Source organism: Atractosteus spatula, chromosome 27 (assembly GCF_055471065.1).
Source record: "Atractosteus spatula isolate fAtrSpa1 chromosome 27, fAtrSpa1.hap1, whole genome shotgun sequence".
In the NCBI taxonomy this organism is placed as follows: Eukaryota; Metazoa; Chordata; class Actinopteri; order Semionotiformes; family Lepisosteidae; genus Atractosteus; species Atractosteus spatula.
This window is the reverse complement of record NC_142732.1, coordinates 4,099,953-4,120,934: the sequence shown is the minus strand read 5'-3', so window position 1 is coordinate 4,120,934 and position 20,982 is coordinate 4,099,953. Positions and strand designations below refer to the sequence as shown.

Here is a 20,982-nt window from a genome sequence, read left to right as displayed (position 1 = left end):
ACCATGAACAGTTGTGTTGTAGTTCTCCCTGCAAGGGGAATGAGAGCTATAAATACACCCCACATGAAGAAGCCCATTAGACATGTTTACAAACACATCCCAGGGCTCACACACTGGAACGTCTCAGCTCTTGCAATCCACGTGACTGCAACCACACAAATACTTTGAATATTTTCTTGGTTTCCGACGATCAAGCAGAGCTCCTTAAATATGGAAAAATAAGGTCTGGTTGTCTAGGGTATGAGATGACTGTAGCAAACTTAAAAGGGCTGGCACTTCAAAGACTTTACTGTCTAGTGCAGAGAAAAAGGAGTTAAAAGGTGAACTCGTATATCCTTTCTCTTCCTGCCAGTTCTGTGAATTCTCACAGTGAAGTGCTCTGATAAGAAACTAGCTTGACGTGTGCAATTCTCATGGCATGCAATGATTAGCCTGGTTCAGTGTGCCCTTCACTTTCCTCTCTTTTCTTAAAGCTTCCAATTCTGATTTTGCAATCCTGGGTGCTCATGGACCTCTTACCAAGTGTCAAACTTACTGCCCTTTTCACTACAGTGGGGGTGTACTAGTCAATACTAGTGAATAGTCGGGAAGGCAAAAAGAGAAAGTGCAGGCATCAGGCGGATATAGAGGAGGGATTCATGTTGTTTATTTTCACTGATTACTATACGATTGTGATTAGTGTTGATTTGGTTTATTTCACCGATGTGTATTTGAGTTAATTAATGTCACTTTAATTAAATTAAAACAAATGCATTAGTACTTTACTTATCATATAAGGGGGGAGTATATGTGAATTTGGCTATTTGGAATGGTCTCTGCACCGAACCTCGCAAATTTCGAGACCCGACTCTCTGCATCAAGAACAATTAAATAACCTGAGCTCCATCTGTAACGGACCAGCAATGCCTACTGAACCCCTTAGCTTCTAGAGATTCACAATATACACAAGAATCACAATCTCCTTCCATAGAAACATATGTCTCATTCCTGACTGAAGATGTCTGGGTTTTAAGGCACTGCTGAAAGATGGTGCTAAACGACACAGTGGGCCTGGAAAAGAACTTGAACTCTGTTTCATCAAGTCTTAATACCACTTAAAAGACATTTGCTTTGCACGCTTATTTCCTGTTGTTCATCTGAAATTTACTTTCCTGCAGCAAGAAGGGGAAACTGAAAAACAATTCTGTGACAAACTCTTCTGCTTCACTCACTAGCAGCACAGTTTAGAAGTCTATAGAAACTGATAAACACTTGAAAGCTTGTCTTCTTTGATGCAATAAAAGCACATCCTAACATTAGGCAAAAATCCTTCACTTTTATATAAAACCGTTTAACAACTGATTAACGCTTGAACCCTAGGGGTGACATAATTTGGACCTGATTCTGTTACACTTTTATGTAAAGCTAAAGTACTTACGTTTTAATGTTGTCATGATAAACCTTTGTATCTGATGGCTGATTATAGAGGGGCTGAAAGAGAAGAAAATATATACATATAAGATATGATACTCCATATATCTTTTATTTTCTCCTTATTATGTACAATGGGCTTAAAAATTATTGACATCCTTGATAAAGCTAACCAAAAAAAGTCATAGAAAATAAACAGAACAGATAATGAGCTGTACTTTATGCCCAAATAATGGGAAAACTACAGGCTTTTATAATTATTTCAAAACAAATGGTTTTAAAAGAGTGATACTATTTTTTCCTCAAAATTATCATCACGTGTGCCAATAATTCTTGGGTTGACAGAAAATAATCGGCAATTCTGGTTTATATTCTGCTGACACAGTATTTTATCTGGTAGAACACGATATTCTTGATTATGAGTTAATCAGATGTAGTTACTTTACATTACTCAGCATATTAACTTCCATGGGCAGGTTTCATGGTTGGGAGACAGGCACACCTAGAGTTAGTATTTCTTTAACAGGGCGTGTTGAGACACAGGCATAACAAAACACTTACCAGTTCAACCTTCGGCCCAAGCCCTTCAAATATCTTATGGGCTTCTTCAGCTTTTTTCTGCAATTTGAAGATAGGGCAAAATGGTTAGAATACTGGGGATGGACCAAGGTGTAAAAATGTTTTATTCTATTATGATTTCAAAAATGATTCACGGCTTATAAAAACTGCTGCATCTGTAATGAGACAATTCAAACAAAATATAGGAACATGGTGCATCTTATTTTACTCCAGATCTTACTTTTCCTTTAAAAATCAATTTGAAACAGCCACTCAGGGTGCTACTTGCCATGTCTTAATTTGCACCTCCTTTCAGTTTTCCTATCATTCTGCCAGATACTGAGGGCTGCATTTGTCGTTCTGCTTAAAGAAAATGGCTCTTTAAGCATTACATGGCTTCCGATATTTTCTCAGCAAACACTTGGGTTTGTTTTGTCTCAAATATGATCTCTGGAACAAATTTTCCAGCCCTTTTTTAGGCCAAACTGACTCCCAGGGCAGCTGAACTCTAAAAAATGAAGACGGTCTTTCCCAGGCACTCAGAAAGGGTTCTGCTGACTAAGTGGGAGGCAGCTATTTTCTCAGTGCACTAACGTGAATTGTTCAAGAAATGCTCTGTCCTGGAGTTGGACAGGAGCTTATTAACAGAGGCTCAAAGGACAACTTATCTGCATACATCGACCAAGTCCTTCAATTTACATATTCCTCAAACTCACATGTGTGCCTGGCTAACAAAGCATAGGAAACCAATGATAGCCACTGTCAAAAATTATCGACCTTTTGATTGCAAATGCAATTTCCAGCTGGTTTCTCCTCTGTACTAGAAAACAAAAAGTAAGATCCAGACTTTCTGAAATAACCTCTGCTGATTTGACACAAGGGGATTTTAAAATTGAGAAATACAACCACGTACATGCACAGAATTTATACCATTCAGAGTCGTCGTGAAAATTAGATCTAATTGTGCTACTAAAAAAATTCAGCATTCTGGTTTAATAGAAGCGTTGTTAAAATAAATCCTAGACGACCCCTTTGAAGTTTCAGTACCACTAGTTGGTAATCGCTGCTTAGTGTCTACATGACCATAGCCAAAACCAACAAACAGCAGGGTTCAATATTAGAGAACAAACACAGGGGATTGCCCAGACACAAAAATACACAGACATGAGGTTGACTTGAAATAAAGGCAATTGTGCTGTGTGTATATAACCTGGCTGCATTTTCCTGTTATCAATTCAATCATTTAAAATGTACACAGTCGGCCTCAAAGCCACAGAAGAGTCCCAGTGATGAAGAGACTGTGCTTGCGAACAAGCAGTCCTAATCTACTGGCTGAGGCTTTTCCTGCTGCAAGGGTTAAGAGTTGCCTGAACAGGAAGCCGTGCCTCAGCGACAGGCCAAGCCAGGACTTCCTGCCAGCTAGCAGACACAGCGAGGCTGAACTCCAGTAACCCCGCAGCTCTGTCAGCACAGCCAGCCATCTGTGTCCACAATTAATGAACATGACATTCGCCTCACAACCTCCTACACGTCCTCGCAGAAGAAAAGGACAGCTGCAGAAACTTCACCTGGCGCCCAGACCGAGACGCGCACGCCCAGCTCCACGGGGGCAGCGGTTTTAAAATGTCTGCAAGCGCGTTACATAACCCTGCAACCTTTCATGAAAGCACAAGATTTCATCTGAAAAGCACACTAACAAGGACAGAACACCAGGCAACCGGGAGGAGCAGTGCTTTCTCTCATTATCCATTTGTCTAGCCCTCGACTTGATTTTAAAAAAAGAATCAACACCATCCTGGGAGGTCTTAAATCAAAACAAAAAGGAAAACAAACTGAGAAATCCGGGGAGGAAAAGGTTTATGCATGTGCAACACGTATTTTAAGAGCGTAAATAGATTGTAAATGCCACAGAGATAGAGTCATTGCAATGCAGGACAGGTTCTGTGCTGTCATCATTCTCTGGGCGAGCTGAAGCTGTCAGATTCTTACCCTGTTCTCGTCGTAGATGATCTGCACGATGCTGCGGTGCTTCTGCTCCACAGGTGGTGGAGAGACCGGCTTCTCTGGCTCTACTGGCTTTGCTGCTTCCTCCTCCAGTTGTTGCTAGGAGACAGACACACAAGCGCCTCCAGTCAGAAGGGCCACAGGCCTAGCTATCTAAATGATCCAACGACCTTCGGCATGGAGGAAGGCCAGGAATTGTCTCCGTCTCCCACTAAAGGAGACGGGAATGTGCCAACCCAAGAATAACAAGGAAAGCCACCAAAGTCAGAAAAAATTAAACTTAACTCTGGTATACAATTGTAAACCAGACTTATGCTAAATGATACTCTAAGGTGACTTCTAGGGGTGTACATTATATATATATACACACCTGTATCTTTTACTATTTACATGACTGATGCCTTTACCCAAGGTGACTTACTGCTAATAAAATGAAGGTTCCAGATACAATGGCATATAGCAAACTCACAAATAAGGAGTAGAGTACAGTGTTTAGTGCAGTGGTTTGGACTTTGTATTGGCACACATTCCCTTCTGCACAATACGGCGCTGATAGCCGAAGAGGGGAATGGCACTGGGCACACGGAGGTGAAACCCAGCACAGCACGATCCCAGTTAACAGCCCTGCAGACACACCCCCACACCTCATCTGAGCAATCCGTGGCAGCGTCCCGAGGCTCCACTGTGGAACACCGAGATTCCCTGGAGAACCGCACTTACTGGTTAGAAATTTAGGAATACTAAAGAAAGCCTGAAGGTGCCTAACACTGGCAAATTCACTTTTTTTAAAAGGTTATGTAGCCTAATACTAACCTACTAGTTTATGATCCTTCTTGTCACAGAAAAGCACCCCCCACTCAAAGAGCTTTATAAAGGCACGGTACAATGGAGCGTAGCAAAAGATAAAAGACGGCTAATTTAACATTTACATATCATGCCTTACTTCAAAGTGAAGTAGGTAGACTACAAGCACTCACACGAAAGACACAAGGCCATGAGACCCAAGAGGTGCAGTGAACCATGATCTGTAATACACCCACTTTATTAACTGGACATCCAAAGGAAAATATATCTAAAAGAAATGCGAGATGCAGTAGAAAAACCCACACTTTGATGCAACGCAGTGAAAAGAACACCCCTTGGTCATATTTAGAGGTAACCCCTTCAGTGGTTCTCATCTGGAGTCAGCCTGATCTTTCGATTTAATGTGCTGTGGTATACTTCCACCAAGCAAATCAAAACCTTTATTTCCATTACAGAATGGAAAAAATACAGCCCTGTAAGACTTTAACGGATTATAAGTGGAATAACGAATCAGAAGCCAACTCCTCCAGTTAGAGGTCCAAGATGGTGACAACTTCACACGCAAAGCTTACGGCACCAAGCTGATCACAGCAGAAAGACAATCTGCTGTACAGAACAAAACAAAAATGAAAATAAATCTTATTCTACAGCCAAGAACAGTTGACATTCCATTTTCAGAAAGCAAGTCAAAATTCCACCAAAATGGCAAAACGTTATCGTCATCTAACTGAAGAGGGAGCTGAAGAGGACGATGATTTGGAAATGAGACGTTTTTACTGTAGTTTCTTACCTTTTTTTTTTAATTGAATTAATTGAAGACATTTAAAGACGTTAATTGAAATGCCTGGTTTTGAACCCAAAAGAAGTTCACAGAATAACATTTACAGAACACTTCCATTTTAGTTGCTATCTATAAAAATCAAAACTCATCAGTGGGGAACATCGTAGGTGTAACAATGCTGGAAATGTAATCCATCAAGGAGAACAACTAGTAATAACAGCCATTGGAAAATGTTAATGCAGAGTGCATCAGAAATACTATTTTTCTACTCTGAAGATGCAAAAAAAATATTTTCTTTAGACTTTACACAAGCCACTGCACGAACACAAAGGCACTGGACACCTCCTACAGAAAGGAGTCGAATGAAGACAGACACTTTTTATTACGTGTATCACAGTTCATTCAGCACTTCAGGTACTTGAGATATCAAGTATGATTTTTTTTTTACAGAAAACCGTTTTTCAGCGATTAAATCAGACACTGGTATTACTAATGTAGCCGAACCCCCCCCCCCCCGAGGAGTGTGAGAACCTCATTGCACATTACAGGAGGTGCCTTGTTAGTCAAATCGATGCCGGAGGAGGATTTACAAAATACTGACTACGGGGGGATGAATAAAAGTGACCTTTGTATTCCCAGCCAACTGCAAGCAGGATTCTGGAGGTGGCGCCTGTAAGGCAGCCGACAGGATGGTGGGACTCTCTGGGTGACACACCGGCCCCTGCGGCCCCCAGGGGCTGGCAGGCTTGTACCGCTGCCAGAGGGACGGACCTCCTGCACCGGGCAGTGCTGCTCGGGGACGAGTTCAACAGCCAGCAGCGCGACGGCCGGACTACAATTCCTACCGCGCGCCCATGTCCGGCTGCAGGGGTGGTTACACATCAGCTCACGGCTACAACTGGCGACGCCAAACCAGGTGGGTCTGTAACACTCCATAATTGCCTCTACTATATTGCTAATGAAATCCACTTGCATGTATTTTTCAGAAAGTAACTGGACATCTTCCAAGTCTCCACATAACTCCATAGAATTTGTTTTTTGAGATGTAACAAATAGCTCTAACCAGTGTCTATCAAGAACGTGAACTACTGTGTTGATATTCTATTTTTCTTACATGGCAATTATAACAGAAGTAATGCAACTATGAAACCAGATATGGTGAACAACTGCCTCTAGATTTAGCCTTTAAGTCAGCGATGTGAATGCGCTCCAACAGCAGAAAGCTGGCTAAAACAGCTGACCCACAGACTGCCACATCCTGAACAAAAGCTCATAAGAGTCCCAATGTGAGCCCTTACCTGCTTCTTCTTAAGCTTGAAGATCTGCTGCTCCACCTTGGCAATTTCCCTGTCCACGCGGTCCATGCTCTGGATCAGCTCTTCCTTGGACAGTTTGGACGGGGAGGCGTCCTGCTCGTCCACCAGGTGCTGGGTGCCAGGTCCCGGGGAAGAGGCCTCGGTCTTCACGTTGAACGATGTGGTCTCCTGGTACACAGGCGGACAACGAGAGAGATGCATGATCCTGGACAGCACCCTGACTTTCTAGGCTCTAGGTTCTGGGAGGTGACTCAGTAAGTTCTTTTCGAAACAAAAGTGTTTGCATGATATAAAGCTCATGACATTATGGCACAGAGCTGGTGAATTAGGTGCATTTTAATAATAATTTCCATTTTTTCATTTCCTGATGCTTATATAAAAATGGAGAATCTGGGACTGAAACAAGACATCAAACTGTAGTTTTGCGTTATGATGTCCAGATAAGAAGGAACCCATTAATGCAAGATGTATCAGCAGCATTATTAAATTAAACAGTGACTCACTACAGAAAGGAGAAAACAGCATTCTCAGGTTTTAAAGATGACCAGGTAAAACCCTGTGGGTCCTCTTACCTTCTTCACGTCCGCCGAAGCCCTCAGGCCATCCGGCAGCGTGTGTGTCAGGGGCAGGACCCCAGCCGCCGGAGCACGCTGGAAATGGGTCTCGGAAACTGCCTCGATCCTCGGCCTCTTTGACTCCAAGGCCTCGTGGTCAGACTGGGAGGACACGGTGTGGAACTGCTGCTCGTAAGTGCCATGCCTCCTGTCAGGTGGCCTGAGGGAGACACAGGTTAGCACCTGCTCCACTCTGCCCCCTGCTGAAAGCCGGACGGCAGTGACCCACGCAGGAGAGATGACTCCCCAAGTGTCAACCCGACTGCCGAGCGGCACAGAGAGGACATCGCCTGCACACCTCATGTCATACACGACATACAAGGCGTCTCAGATCTGTTTTATAAAATCTTCTCAAATGGCAAGTATTCCCAGCTTAAAGTTAAAACAAATTACTAAATGATATCAACATCTGCATAGTGGGGCTATAACAACAAGATTACATGAGCTACAAGAGGCAGGAGGGAGAGAGAGAGAAGATAGGTGTATGCTCAGGACATCGACAGCATTTTTTTAACAAAACTAAATCTGATCTGCCAGTGTTGACCAGATTTCTGACATCTCTAGGATATGGGTTTAAGGCCGGGCTGGGATGTAGACAGGCTGGTTTGTTGCTGTAGCAAGCACAGCATCCTGGCAGGCCAGGGTGGTGGCGCCTTGACTGAGGCAGTACGGGGTGGTTACCGTTCTGTCCCAGGGTGGAACTCGGAGAGCAGGGAGGGGCGTCTCCGGAGCTGCTGCTGCTGGAGGAGCTGGGAGGCTGAGCTGACCTCCTGCAGGTGTGGCCGGTAGTCGGGAACTGCAAACTCCTGCAAATGCAGCAAAGTCAGGAGGCAAGGGGTCAAACAAGGGGTGAAGGAAGAAAACCGTGGACAGAAGCTGAGGCTACTAGCACCAGACCTCAACCCCAACCCTTCTCTCAGAAATGTCTTCACCAGCCACTCCTATGCTTGTGACTTATTGCTGGCATTTGCTAAGTACGAGGTCCATAATTCACATGTAGATGGACCCCAATTTATCCACCACTGAAATGCAGCTTCATTACATACAGGATGAGGCAAAAGAAGAGAGAAATGACTACACCTCTTAAATCAAGGGGGAGTACTCAAAGGACATTGTATGAGCCCAAAGTGGAAATTAAACTGGAATGAACTCCCCTGCGCTTACAAACAATAACCAAGTAGTCAGGGCCACAATTTAACATTTCATCCAAAACACAATGTGTCCTGCAGAAGTAACCCTTTTCATCAAACTGAGGATTGGAAACTCTGGCCTAGAGAGAAAAGTGCCACCTAGTGATCCACCAACACCAATTACAACAGCAGCTGGGTTGCCTATATGTTTGTTTCAGTGCACTTCAGACAACTGAACTAGCCTTAGTGTAAAAATGAACCTAATTCTTTTAAAAGTCATTTTCTGGACACTCCTAAATAAACTTAAAGCGATCTTTAGAGTTGTGTGCAATCTTTCCATGTTTCGTCAGAAAAAAAATTGTATATTTCCTAGTTTTGGTTTAGTTTTGCTGGTGCCACACCAATTTTCTACAAAATTAAAAAGGAGTCCTCCTACCATTTTATCAAACTTCATTTTATGGGGGGGAGGGATCAGAAATACACAGGCAGATTGGGAGACAAGCAGTTGTAACAAAAAAAGACCTGACAACAAAGGCCATTTTCATAACTTCCCCATAGATATTTAGCCCAGACCAAAGTGCAAAGACGTTTTTGTAAAATGGGTGTCGGTTAAGGTTAGCAATTAATTGCATCAGTACAGTCCTAAAACAACTGATAGGGTTTTGAGTTTTTTTGCTTGTCCATGGGTCACACGTATCCTACACTAAATAGTCTGCTTATGCATCAAGAGGTCCCTTTGGGTCTTGAGGCATGTGGAATTCAACAGGTTTCAGAACTTGTACCACGTTATCTGAAATGCTGCCTGCATCAGCCTCAAGAAAATTTAAAGAAGAAACTGCAAGAATTGCAAGATATTAGCTTTCTGTTTCTGTAGGAATGTGACTGAATGTAAAATATCACTAAGACGTGTGAAGGAATTCACACCAATTAAGAGAAAAAAAGCTAGGCAGTAGGAGATCCAAGAACAATCTGATGTATTTAGCATCTAATTCTTAGAACTGAGAAGGGAAAATAATAGCACATTGTTCCATCTGTAATACAATCTACCACTCTACCTGCAGTGAGCCAGTCGACTTTAGTCTGCACATTTTCAAAAGAAACACTGGAATGTCATCCAATGTCAAATGTTTCAGAGAGGTCACATTGTATAATATTTACTTCTGATTTTAAAAATATTGTTCACTTTAAAATTCTGTGACACAAAAATGTCTTTGACCATCCTTAACATGAAAGAAAAAAGGTATTTTGAAATTGTGCATAACCGATTAAGACACTAGATTTAACTATCCTTAATCGATTAAGGGAAAATGCAAAGTTAATCTTTAACAATGAAGATCAACAAAAAAAATGGATTTTAACATGGTTATAGGCAATTTTGGGGGTTCTGTGGGCTCAGAGCTAACCTAATTATGACAATCATATGGATCTTGTGCGCCTGCTTAAAATGGTTTGATTCTAAGATCATCCTGACAGTGGCTTTTCTGTAATCCTATTAAAACAAGAACTGTGCCAGGAAATTTCATCTAATCTCCAAGATTCCATTCAAGAGACTCGCCAGTTCTGCATACATATAAATCAGCATGGCCATAGATGGCTCACTGGAGTAATCACCAGACAGGCACAAAACAACTGCCAGGTCTAAATTTAAACACAAATATGCCAAGCACCTTTATTTCTGTACACCCTCCCTGTTTGTCAGACTTGATCATATAGAATAAAGTTCCCATGCACATCTCTGCACTGTACTACTGTTAACCTCACACGTACAGGGCTAATTAATTGCACTTAAAAGTTCCTGTGAGATAAATCTTTCAATGACTGCAGGTGTTCATCCAACTGATAAGTACTTAGAAGAAAACTATGAGTCAGGAGGTGTGCTCCTGATTCATGCTCTCTGGACGCTGTGCTCGTGCGGTATCTGGGTTACCTGATGGCGCGCTGTGGTGAAAGTGTACTGGACTGAGTGAGGGGGGTAACGGCTCTGCTCGGTGCTGAAGGCCCCCTGGCCAGCAGGGTATCCCGAGCTGGACATGACTGCGGGCCTCGTCGGTCACTGCAAACCTATCAGGGCCACCGGGGGAGAGAGCATCCGGGGAACCACCTGGGGAAAACAAGAGACAAGCAAACAAGCTTATTCCCAACGCAAACAAACGTGCACCTCCATGAAACCCACACAGCAACCGCGCTGACGGTCTGGGGTTTTCTTGGAGCAAACTCCTAGCATTATTAAGAGAGGAAATGCAAAACTCCAACCCAGCTGATGGCAAAGAGGAAACGAATTCCAGCAGATGACACTTAACTCCTCCCAAACAACTCAAACCACACAGTTGTCTGAATGCAAGCGAGCTGGGAAAAAAAAAAAGATAAATAAACAATTAATGATTTTTTATGGGTAATCACAATTCATGAGTTGTCAGTTTGCTTGCCTAGCAAGCAGCATTTTGTTAAAGATCTGGGAGTTGCCCACCAGCTCTGAGGTGCTGTGTGCATCCTCTGCATGCTGTCCTGGGGCGCAAACACAGCTCCCCATCGTGGATCAGCTACTACACGGAGAACTGTCCCATCAGAGCTGCTGCTCCCTCAGCACAAAGGAGAGCCGGGCCTTGTCCGGTCAAGTACTTCACTCACATCTACCTCACAACCGCCATGCTTCATCCAGAGACCTGCCTGGTTTGGGAACATGCTGTCCATGTGATTCAATTACACGGCAGATCAGATTGCAGGTAAATACAGTACCAGCATACAAAAGGCCAAGGAACAAGAAACCGCACCAAATCTCCCAATCGCTCAGTACCATCTTACTGGCTTTTTCCCTCTTTGCGTGTGGCCAAAACATTCTGCAGATACAAGCTCACAGTGACAGTTAAAATCCTTTTCCGTAACTGCTTCAAATCACATATTACATGAAATACCAAGAAGTCATTTTCTGCTCCTGCATGACCAGCAATTTGAAGAGTTTGTGGTTGATGCTTAAAATGTTCTAAACAAGAGTTCTTCTCATTCTTAGCTCAAAACTATAAATGCATACGGTCAGGAAGTGAACAAATGATAGAAATTAAAAAGGAACCTTATTTAGCATCCCATTTATAAATCAAGGTTCCACCAACAAAATAGCCCATTATATCGATTCATTTTGGATTCAGAAACATTCAGAGAATTAAAGATTTAATGAAAGTTTGACTAAACAGGGCACTTTGAATAACAGAGAGCACACGACAAGATAGAACAGCATTCAGAAGATGCATTTGAAAATGAAATTCTCTTTTTAGCAAGCCATCTTCCTTCATTAGAATGAAAACATGGAATATCTTAGGAATGATGGTTTAGGCAACAGATTACAACTCTTACGCCAGCGCAGGATCGGCAATGTACTGTCCATAAAATATGAGCACCGACTGCTTTTCATAATTTAAATAGGAAGCAGCACACATAGCACTGCCAGGCAACAAAAACGTCAGCAAGTGCCCGAGTCCACTCATCAGCTCTCAAAAAGTCTTTCAAGGCTTCGAAAAGCGCTGCATTGCCATGGCACTTCAAACCAAGGACTTGACAGGAAAATCTGATGCAAGAACATCATGCAGGGTGCTGCGAACAGACGTGGCAATCCCAGAAAGAACGAAACTCATCAATAAGAACGGAACATGCTCCCATCTCTTGACTTCACCTAACTCTTGATTTCACACAGGAAATCAGGAGGAATCGCTGTGGGACAGTTTAAGTCCAGAAAGAGCACACTGGCTATAATTACACTGGACTATTTAGGGATCATACAGACGTCTCGGTTAGTGCTTTAACACCTTTCCTGGTGGCCTTGACTGTAAACAGACTACGATTAGGAGCAAACATACATTTTCAATATCATTCTGATTAACGATGAAAGTTACAATAATAAAACTTTGAAACAACTGGCCATACAGTGATAGAGAAGTCCTACAGCGCAAACGGAACTGGGCCATGCATGGGTAATTTCATTCGCTAACTGTGACCAGGACTACCCTACCCACAAGTAGCCCCTGGGTGGTCTGGATCTGGAGATAGTCAGGGCACCTGCAGTTTTCAGGGAAGCAGGGCATCCCCGGGACTGAAGGGCACCTGCAAGTCTGCAGTACCGCCAGTGACAGATGCTCTCCTCGTACCAATGAGCACCAGCTCCGAAGTGTGGCGAGAGAAACCATACCCAGGTTTTTTGGAGGACAGCCTTGTCCTCTATGCTGGTGCAGGGGCCACACAGGCAAAACAGCTTGATCAAAAACCGGCAATTTAAAATGGGGAGAATACAAAAGAATATATATATATTTATTGGTGATAGCTACAAGTGGTGACTCCACATTAAAAAAAAGTCAAGCTACAATATATTCTTATTTTCTCTGCTTCTTTGAACTGGTTCCTATAACTGCTTACTGTAGACCTATCTATATCTGCTGCTGTCTGGGCTTTCCTAAATCAGCTTTCAGCCTTGAATTGTAATATTGCGGTATGCATCTGTTGTACCAATAGACAAAAGTGGGAATAATTCTCAAGATGCAAATGCAAAATCCAAATAATTCTTGCAAACTGACACCACTTTGTATTTTTGAGTGTTAGCCTTACATTCATGTCAAGCTTAAGTAGGCTAATGTTATGAATGCAAAGGAACAAGTGACAGGTTTATTCCATGCGGAAAAAAAGAAGAAAGAGAACACACCGTTTCGGCGGTGGAGCCTTCTTCAGGTGTCAGGTGGCAGCTACCCACCTAATGTTATGAATTATCTTATTAGAACTTAAAATAAGCCTTGAATTTATAAATAATTAGAATCTGACAGCAAAAACTGCTCTAATGTCACAGATGGGGTAAACAACTGCACTACCTCATTGCAAGTCCTATGAGGTACAACCCTTTTCCTTTAAGGAAACAGTGCTCAACAAGCTACGTCACAGATCCTTAACACTCCAATTTTTGAAATGCTGATTTAAGTTTGTTGGCTGGCTTTGCCAGATCTGGCCTAAAAACCCTAACGAAAATTCATCCGTAATTTCACTGTTGCTCGGATCGTCTGGGGTGTCATTTTTACCCCGTTAATGGCATACCCCTCTTGGGCAAGCTGCCAACAAGCACTTCCTTCTCCCTGAGCATTCACAACAGTTCCTTTCCTCAGCTTACGCTGTGCACACCGCCACGCTCAAGACAAACGCATGCGGCCTCGTACGGTTTCTATGCAAAGCTGGAAGTCTTGGTAATCTCCAATAATCCGGTGTAGGTATATAAAAAGATCTGACATCTGACCCATTTGACACTGATCCAAGTCTAGTGCATTACAGCGAGCGCAAATGGAGTTCAAAATGCAGGCCCACGGTCTGCAGGCAGTGGCTGTGGTTTACTTTGAGTGCAGATGTCTGGCACATCCAATTATGAAACAGGCAACAGAAACAGCTGGATGCTCGAAAAAGGGAAGCCATCGTATTGAGCAGGTAAACAACCCCAAACCAAAATCTACACAGAGGACTGTCTTAGGATGGTAAAACCATTATTTGTTCCTCTCGACACCCACATGTAAACACTACTGGTCATGCTATGAACCCAACCTCAAAGTTACAAACTCAGAAAAAGCAACACATTACAGATCACAGCAACAGAAACATTCTATTACTCATCTAAACAGGGGACCACAATGTAAAGTCGCACAGGGAGGTTGAACAATGTGCAGTGACCACCCCTGCTAAGATCCGAGCACAAACGCACAGACGAGTATAGTGGAACTCACACAGAATGAAGAAATAATAGCAGGTATAGCAAGAATAAAACATGCCTTTTATTAATTAAGAATAGGGACAATATTGCACACATACAAATAGTAAGAGAGCACTGGGCATTAGGCAGTGAGACTGGGAACCAAAAAACATCACTTTCATCAACAATCGAGCCCCTCTAGGTGCTAAAAAGAACATCTATCAGAGCTAAAAGGCCATTTCTTCTGCAGCTTATTGAAGGCAACATGTTATAAATGTGCTTTCAGTTTCAATTTGGGAATAAAAAAAGTACTCTCCGTGTATAAATTCAGAGAGATTACACACACGTTATTAGCCTACAGAGAGTCTGATAAATTATGAAATGTGACCATTCCCCAGAACCCAGTTCTGCTCTGCTCATTCCCACCCGTCACTCACCAAATGAAGCCACCAGGTTCGGCCCACATTGTTCTCCTGTGGTTTCCACCCAAACCCATCATGCACGCCTGCTTTCAGATTTTCAGAACACTCATCAAGGGGCTCGCTGTGTTACTTCTGTTCCCTTAACCAATTGTTGACAACCAGATGTAGTCAGCTGAATTATCCTATAAGTCCTCTTAACCTTTTAAAAAAAATACAGCTGCATGGTGATTTCTGAACTGTCAGATCCACCAAACCCGTCTGCTTCTTACTTCACACACTCTCACAGCACCACCATGCCCTGTGGAACAGGAGGGGGGTTCTGCAGCCCAACACCTCTTCCTACATGTGCTTGACAGCACGAGAAGACAAGGTGCAGCGTGGAAAGGCACAGGTCAGGTAACAGGTTTACAAGAGGCTCCTGTCTCCATTCTCTGTAACTGTGTGACGGGCATCGTGTTTCAGAACGGAGGCCTTTAAGCGAGTCTGTGTCACACTTTCACCCAGGACAGTGAGAGCTTTGGCTACCATGCGCCATGCAATGAAAAACAGGAGTCAAAATGTACAGTTAAAGGGGGAATTAGAAAAAGAAGGACATTATGATGTGGAAAATATCAGGCTGCAGTTAACTCCCACAAATAAGTTATCAGCTTCATCACAAATCCCCACAGGAGGCCAGAAGCTCTGCTTAGAAAAGTCATTTCACCAGACGGGTCTAAATTTACTTATTTTCTTCCGATAAAAAGAGAATAACTGTATAATTCATTATAATAATATGAAATGATGGGTTTTCAGGCACCTCATGGCCTATAACCTACGAACCTGTACAAACAAAGGCAAGAAAAAATTAAGGGCAATCTGAAGAAGTCAGCAGTCTAAACTTAAATACACAAAAGCTTTCTGTCGAATAGACCAGCCTCCAAAGTCCACATCTTAAATTGTTTCTTCCTGAGCAAGTTCTAAAATAACGTGCTGTAGGAGACAAAAGTTTCTTAATCAAAGATTGGAAAAAAAACACCTAGCTCTGTAACGGTACTCCCAGACACTTCCTCCAAACCAGAGGGAAATAAAGCCTTATTTTAGGTGCAGCCCTGTAACAGTTCAATATTGGACCATGCAGAGACAACCAGAACAAAACGGAATGGGAAAAAACTTGACAATGATATTGAAATGCCAAAGAGACCAGTCAATAGTTTTACGTGGGTCTTACTAAACAAACTCCTCAACAGACAAGAGTACTGTAACTCTTCCCACTTTATATAAGATTGTCCTATATATAAAAATGGTGCTACGGTATCTGATAAATTCATCCATTGAAAATGCCTGCAGGTCTCGAACATAAACATTCTAAATCAGTTATAATTAAAAATATGATTTTGGTTAAAACTAAAGCCCAGCAAGACAGGTCTAGTAGCACTGCAAGTTAACAAAACAAGGTCTACACATACGCAGTGTCTATAATTATTATAATCTTTGCTATAGACGTAAATTAAATTTATTATCTAGAGCCTTTAAAACCATAATCTCATCTACCAGCAGCTGACCAGCGACACAGCACCCACTCTTAAATAAAAGAAAACTCCCATTTCTTTCCAAGAGGAACGCACCATGTCATTTTCAAGAGTCACAGCATAGTGTTTTTTACAGTTTCTACTGAGACAACTTTCCGACACCCAGCGACTAAACATCACCGGTATTCTACATCATCTGTTTCCAGAGTGATGGCCTTTCATGCGTACACATCCAATGGAATGGTTTTCCACAGAAATGAAGAATTTTAGATGTACAGCATGTGGGAAATCATTTCTAACAGCGAGGGTCCGTTAGCCAGAAAAAAGTACCAGAAACTTCAAGCACACCATCTTTGAAAAGCAGGAATTTTAGTCAGCATCTCCACTAACTTATTCAGATCGTCCCATTAAAAAACAAGTCACGGATTTGGCAAAGTTTTATATTACCAGCAATGTCAAAAGCTAACACGTGGAAAGCGAAAGAAGAAAACAGGTTCGTGTTTTTCACTACTGACGAAAAAAATAAAGACTACATTTGGAGCCAGAGATGGCACACGGCTGCATCCAAATACTTATAACGCTGAACAGAAGCATGCCCTGCTCATTACTGTGCAGTCAGATCCGTTTTTAATTGGGACGACACACGAGGAAATCACCGTACAAGACGTGACTTCACACACACACACAAAAAAAATCGCGTTTCTAGTTTTAAAGTCAGCCCTATAACGTGATGCCCTGCATCGCCCGTTAGTGCCCGGCCCGCCGGTTTAAAACGGCCCCCACTCGGCGCGGAAAACAACATCGGAGGCAAAATATATATATATAAATGCGGCTTCCAACCATGAGAAATAACTGCCCCCCAAGTTCCAAATAATACAACCCATTATCAGCCAAAGTCCAAGCAATATTTAACCTATTGGATGCACAACCCAGCCGCCATCTTGCATTAGGACAGTCGACTGGGGAGAGAGCTCAGCCCCACCAGCGGCGAGAAGCAGCGACGTTAGCACTTGTCCGTGTTTATCACAACGCGCTTTTTGTCTGCAGGGAAGAGGGGAAAAAAAATCTCACCTCATTTTCGGACAAAAGACCTTTCTCCCGAATGAAACAGGTATCCCTTCCTTGTGTGTGCGGGATGAAAGGCGTGTATATCCGTGTGTATCTGGCTCTATCCGTAACCTGCGCACAGTCCTCCGGAGTTGCGGCGCACTACCGAGCTCCTAGCGCTGCCGAGGTCCTGGCAGGGCAGTGAGAGTAGCAATTATCACTTGAAACACGTATAGTTCAGTCATGGTATCCTCTCACTCTCACGCCACCGTCGCGTTTAATCTAAATAGCTGTTAAATAGTCGCACCCCCCCCCCCCCAACACATATGTATCGAACGGTGAGTAATAATATGCTCCATTTAGTTTTACACCACTGAAAGGACAAAATGGTGCAACCACAAAGACTTCCCCATTTCAAAAGAGCCCCCTTTTTTTCCCCTCAGTTTTTCGAGGGAACCGATATCCCCAGCCCCCACCCCTGCTATGTTAACGGCGGTCAGTCAAATTAGAAATACGTCCCTTCCAAAAAAAAAACCTCAATACATAACCTTAAACGCAGCTCTGGAGTGGTAGTTAAATATACATATAATGGGTTAAATAATATGTACATTTATAAGGGTGGAAGTCAGAGGTGATACTTATAACTATTCTATCGTGTCCTAAATCGTATAGCTATAAATTGTTCGTGCTCAACTAATTTTGATGGGGGCAATTCTGTAGATACAATAGCTTTAAGATAAAATAGATCAGGTTCGGTTTTAATTTAATGTAATTTATTTTAAAACAATGTATTTTGTGGGAACGAAAACTCTAGAGGAACGCAGATAAAGGGACAAGGTAGCCCCACGGAGTGTTTACTGTTGCGGTTAAGCATGGTGTCGTTATTGCTCGCTGTAGTTTTGCTTTTCGTTGTACTTTACGTTTGGATAACACGAATATACCATCAACACCGACAGACTGTAGCAAAAAGTGGAAGCGCACATTTAGTGTCATTAATTAAGAGTGTTTCGCGATCAGACAGACGATTCAGCATTTCTCGAAACAAGTATACTAATGACGGGACGGAGTGGCAGTTCTCAGATGAATCGCAAACATTCAACGGGCTCAGAGCCCTCTTTGTAACTGCACATCCGGATGATGAATGCATGTTCTTTTCACCGACTGTAATAAGGCTTTTGGAGATAAACGCTTCAGTCCATTTGCTATGTTTGTCATCAGGTAGGGTATGCCCTCCTAAAATCCAGTCAGTAATTTGAAATGTACAAAAAAACAATGTTACTATTTTATGTTGACTTCATAAGAGTTGTCTTCGCCTGGTCAAAAAATAAATAGCGATGGGATGAATCCTAGAATTATTCCTGTCGGTTTAAGATTTAAACCTCGAGTTCGAAATCTATGTGATCTCGAGGGTTTTTAACCTCATTTTCAACTGAAATCGCTAAGGCGTAGTAATTTTCATTTAGATATAAAACACACAAAATATTGTACTCCATTCATTTGATCCTGTCAATTTGTGGATCAATGTAATAAACGGACAGCTGAAAAAACTCGCGAGTTCAGATCAGGTGGTGATCAGAACATCTCCATCGCCTTTTTACAAATCTTACATTTTAGTGGTCATTAGAATAGATTAAAAAAAAACAAATTCTAAAATATTTCGATTCATTATATATGTGTAAATAATATAATACTAATATTAACGTAAATATTAATTGGTTGTCAACAAAAATATATATCAACACAGAATTGCAGGCTGTACACATATTATTAGCTCTACTTACCTACAGCCTCCATCAGATAAAACCTATTAAATTACGTGGTAATTCAATGATGCACCTTATTAATTAAGGAATCTAATACATTCTGATTCATAGTGTGTGCTAGACATAAACAAAATGTTGTTTGCAAACTCGTCTGAACCTTTCTCCCGATATTTATACTAATATAAAATAAACTTTAAAACATAACCCTTTAACATTCCATTTTTTTTATCAGAGTGCAATGAATAAAAACAGGATTCAAACAGTGATTGTGATCTACTTCTTACATTTTGCATTCACTAGGGCAAAGGTAGAACTATTTAAAACAACATTTAAAACTTGAATTTCCCAATATGTTCTCTAATACAAGCTACTTTTTTACCAAGTAAAGTTTTTTTTTTCTACCGGGTGTTTTCCAAAATAGTGTCTTAGTATGGCAGTAGTGTCTAAAAACATTGTCTACAGATGGAAGAGAGAATTACAACATATTTTCAAAGAATCCCTGTCATCATCATTTTATTTTGTAGTGGTGTTTTTACTTTTTTAATTAAATCTGATATTATTTATACTCATATAATATAAATACTGTATTTAGAGAAACATAATAATGACTGTTCACTCAATACTGTTTCAGTCATGGCTCAGAATTGTTGTGTTTAGAGAAAAGGCCAGGCAGTACTTTAACCTTAACACTGACTTGCCAGAGGGAAAAGAGTAAAGAGGCCATTTTCAGTGCACGTACACACGTGCTGTAGCTGTTTTTATATATTCAAACTGACATTTTAAAAGATAAATTAGATCCCCAAAAAGGCTAAAACTCATTGTGAGTTTTTCTTTTTTCAGTTGTGCTTGTGATGGACAACTTAGTCATTATTCCTTGCAATTAACAGACATGCAAAGCTATGGTTTGAAGCACCTGTCTGATGACTGTTCTAGCAACTGTGTACTGTATATTCCAAAGTCTCCAGCAGAAAGGAACTATTTTATCAGGGAATATCAAAATATTCTATATGCTTTCTGTGAGATTGTGAACCATATAAAGAGAAACACAATGCAATTGTTTACATTGTAAGTTAACTCTTGTATAGTACTGAATTGTTCTCTTACAATGTCTCACAGGTGTTTTCAAAAATACATTTCTGAATATTCAAAACATTTCTGTATTTAGGAAATTACTATAGCCAAGGGGAAGTACGAAAGAAGGAGCTTCTTAAGAGCTGTGAGGTGTTAGGAATCCCACCCGCCCATGTCACAATCATTGAGAACAGGTAAGAGACACAGTGGTCATCTTTTCAGCCAGCAGTTATACCGGGTGTGCTGCAATAGTCTGGGAGATGCACGAATGAAGTATTGTGAATCTGCTTTTGGGCCATTTCACACACCACTGACAAGATGAACAGGGATATTACATATCTTTTTCCTTTGCAGTGTGAGGAGGTAGTTAGAGTTCCGGACTAGTAGGTTGTGGGTTCAAATCCCAGGTGACACACTGCTGTCGTACCCTTGGTCAAAGTACCTCACTCAGGTTACTCCAGTAAAATACCCGAAAGTAAATGTAAGTTGCTTTGGATAAAAGCATCAGTGAAGTAAATTTACAGTTTATTGGAGATGAGTGATTAACTCTCATCTCTGGGTATGGGAAGTAGAGTCCTGTGAAATCATCATATGAGTTTGTGCAGGGGAATTAAGCAGAGATAAATGGTAACTTTGATGTTGACCTTCTGTTGCTTGAAATCCTAGGAGCCCACTCAGGTCAGCAACTTCAATGGTTTCTGAAATTCGTGTTCCAGATCTCTGTAGATACATGTTCTTGACTGTCAGACATTCATAGAACAGTTTCTTTTTCTCATTCTAACACAAAGAAAGGTTGCTTATGTTTCAGGAGACTTGCAGAGGAATGGCACTGTTGGCATATAAGAAG

The 20,982-nt window shown here is 41.7% G+C and overlaps 2 protein-coding genes across 8 annotated transcripts in view; one reads left to right on the top strand and one right to left on the bottom strand.

Moving 5' to 3' along the window:
• Positions 1-17,465, bottom strand: part of ncor1 (nuclear receptor corepressor 1) — a 71,829-nt gene extending 54,364 nt beyond the window's left edge. For 6 of the 7 annotated variants that reach the window (XM_088906664.1, XM_088906667.1, XM_088906670.1 and 3 more), the window contains exons 1-8: positions 17,326-17,465; positions 10,545-10,718; positions 8,169-8,293; positions 7,446-7,647; positions 6,856-7,041; positions 3,958-4,071; positions 1,972-2,028; positions 1,418-1,470 (exon numbers count right to left, since the gene is read on the bottom strand). In XM_088906664.1, the coding sequence (XP_088762790.1) occupies positions 1,418-1,470; positions 1,972-2,028; positions 3,958-4,071; positions 6,856-7,041; positions 7,446-7,647; positions 8,169-8,293; positions 10,545-10,649 (842 nt within the window). In that variant the 5' untranslated portion in view covers positions 10,650-10,718; positions 17,326-17,465. Of the gene's footprint in view, positions 1-1,417; positions 1,471-1,971; positions 2,029-3,957; positions 4,072-6,855; positions 7,042-7,445; positions 7,648-8,168; positions 8,294-10,544; positions 10,955-17,325 lie in introns of those variants that run through there. The other variant, XM_088906666.1, reaches the window with a different exon arrangement.
• Positions 17,466-18,159: 694 nt separating this feature from the next.
• The window catches only part of pigl (phosphatidylinositol glycan anchor biosynthesis, class L), a 28,464-nt gene continuing 25,641 nt past the window's right edge, over positions 18,160-20,982 (top strand). Inside the window, exons 1-2 of the mRNA XM_088907185.1 lie at positions 18,160-18,519; positions 20,230-20,329. Of these exons, the coding sequence (XP_088763311.1) occupies positions 18,174-18,519; positions 20,230-20,329 (446 nt within the window). The 5' untranslated portion in view covers positions 18,160-18,173. The remainder of the gene's footprint in view (positions 18,520-20,229; positions 20,330-20,982) is intronic.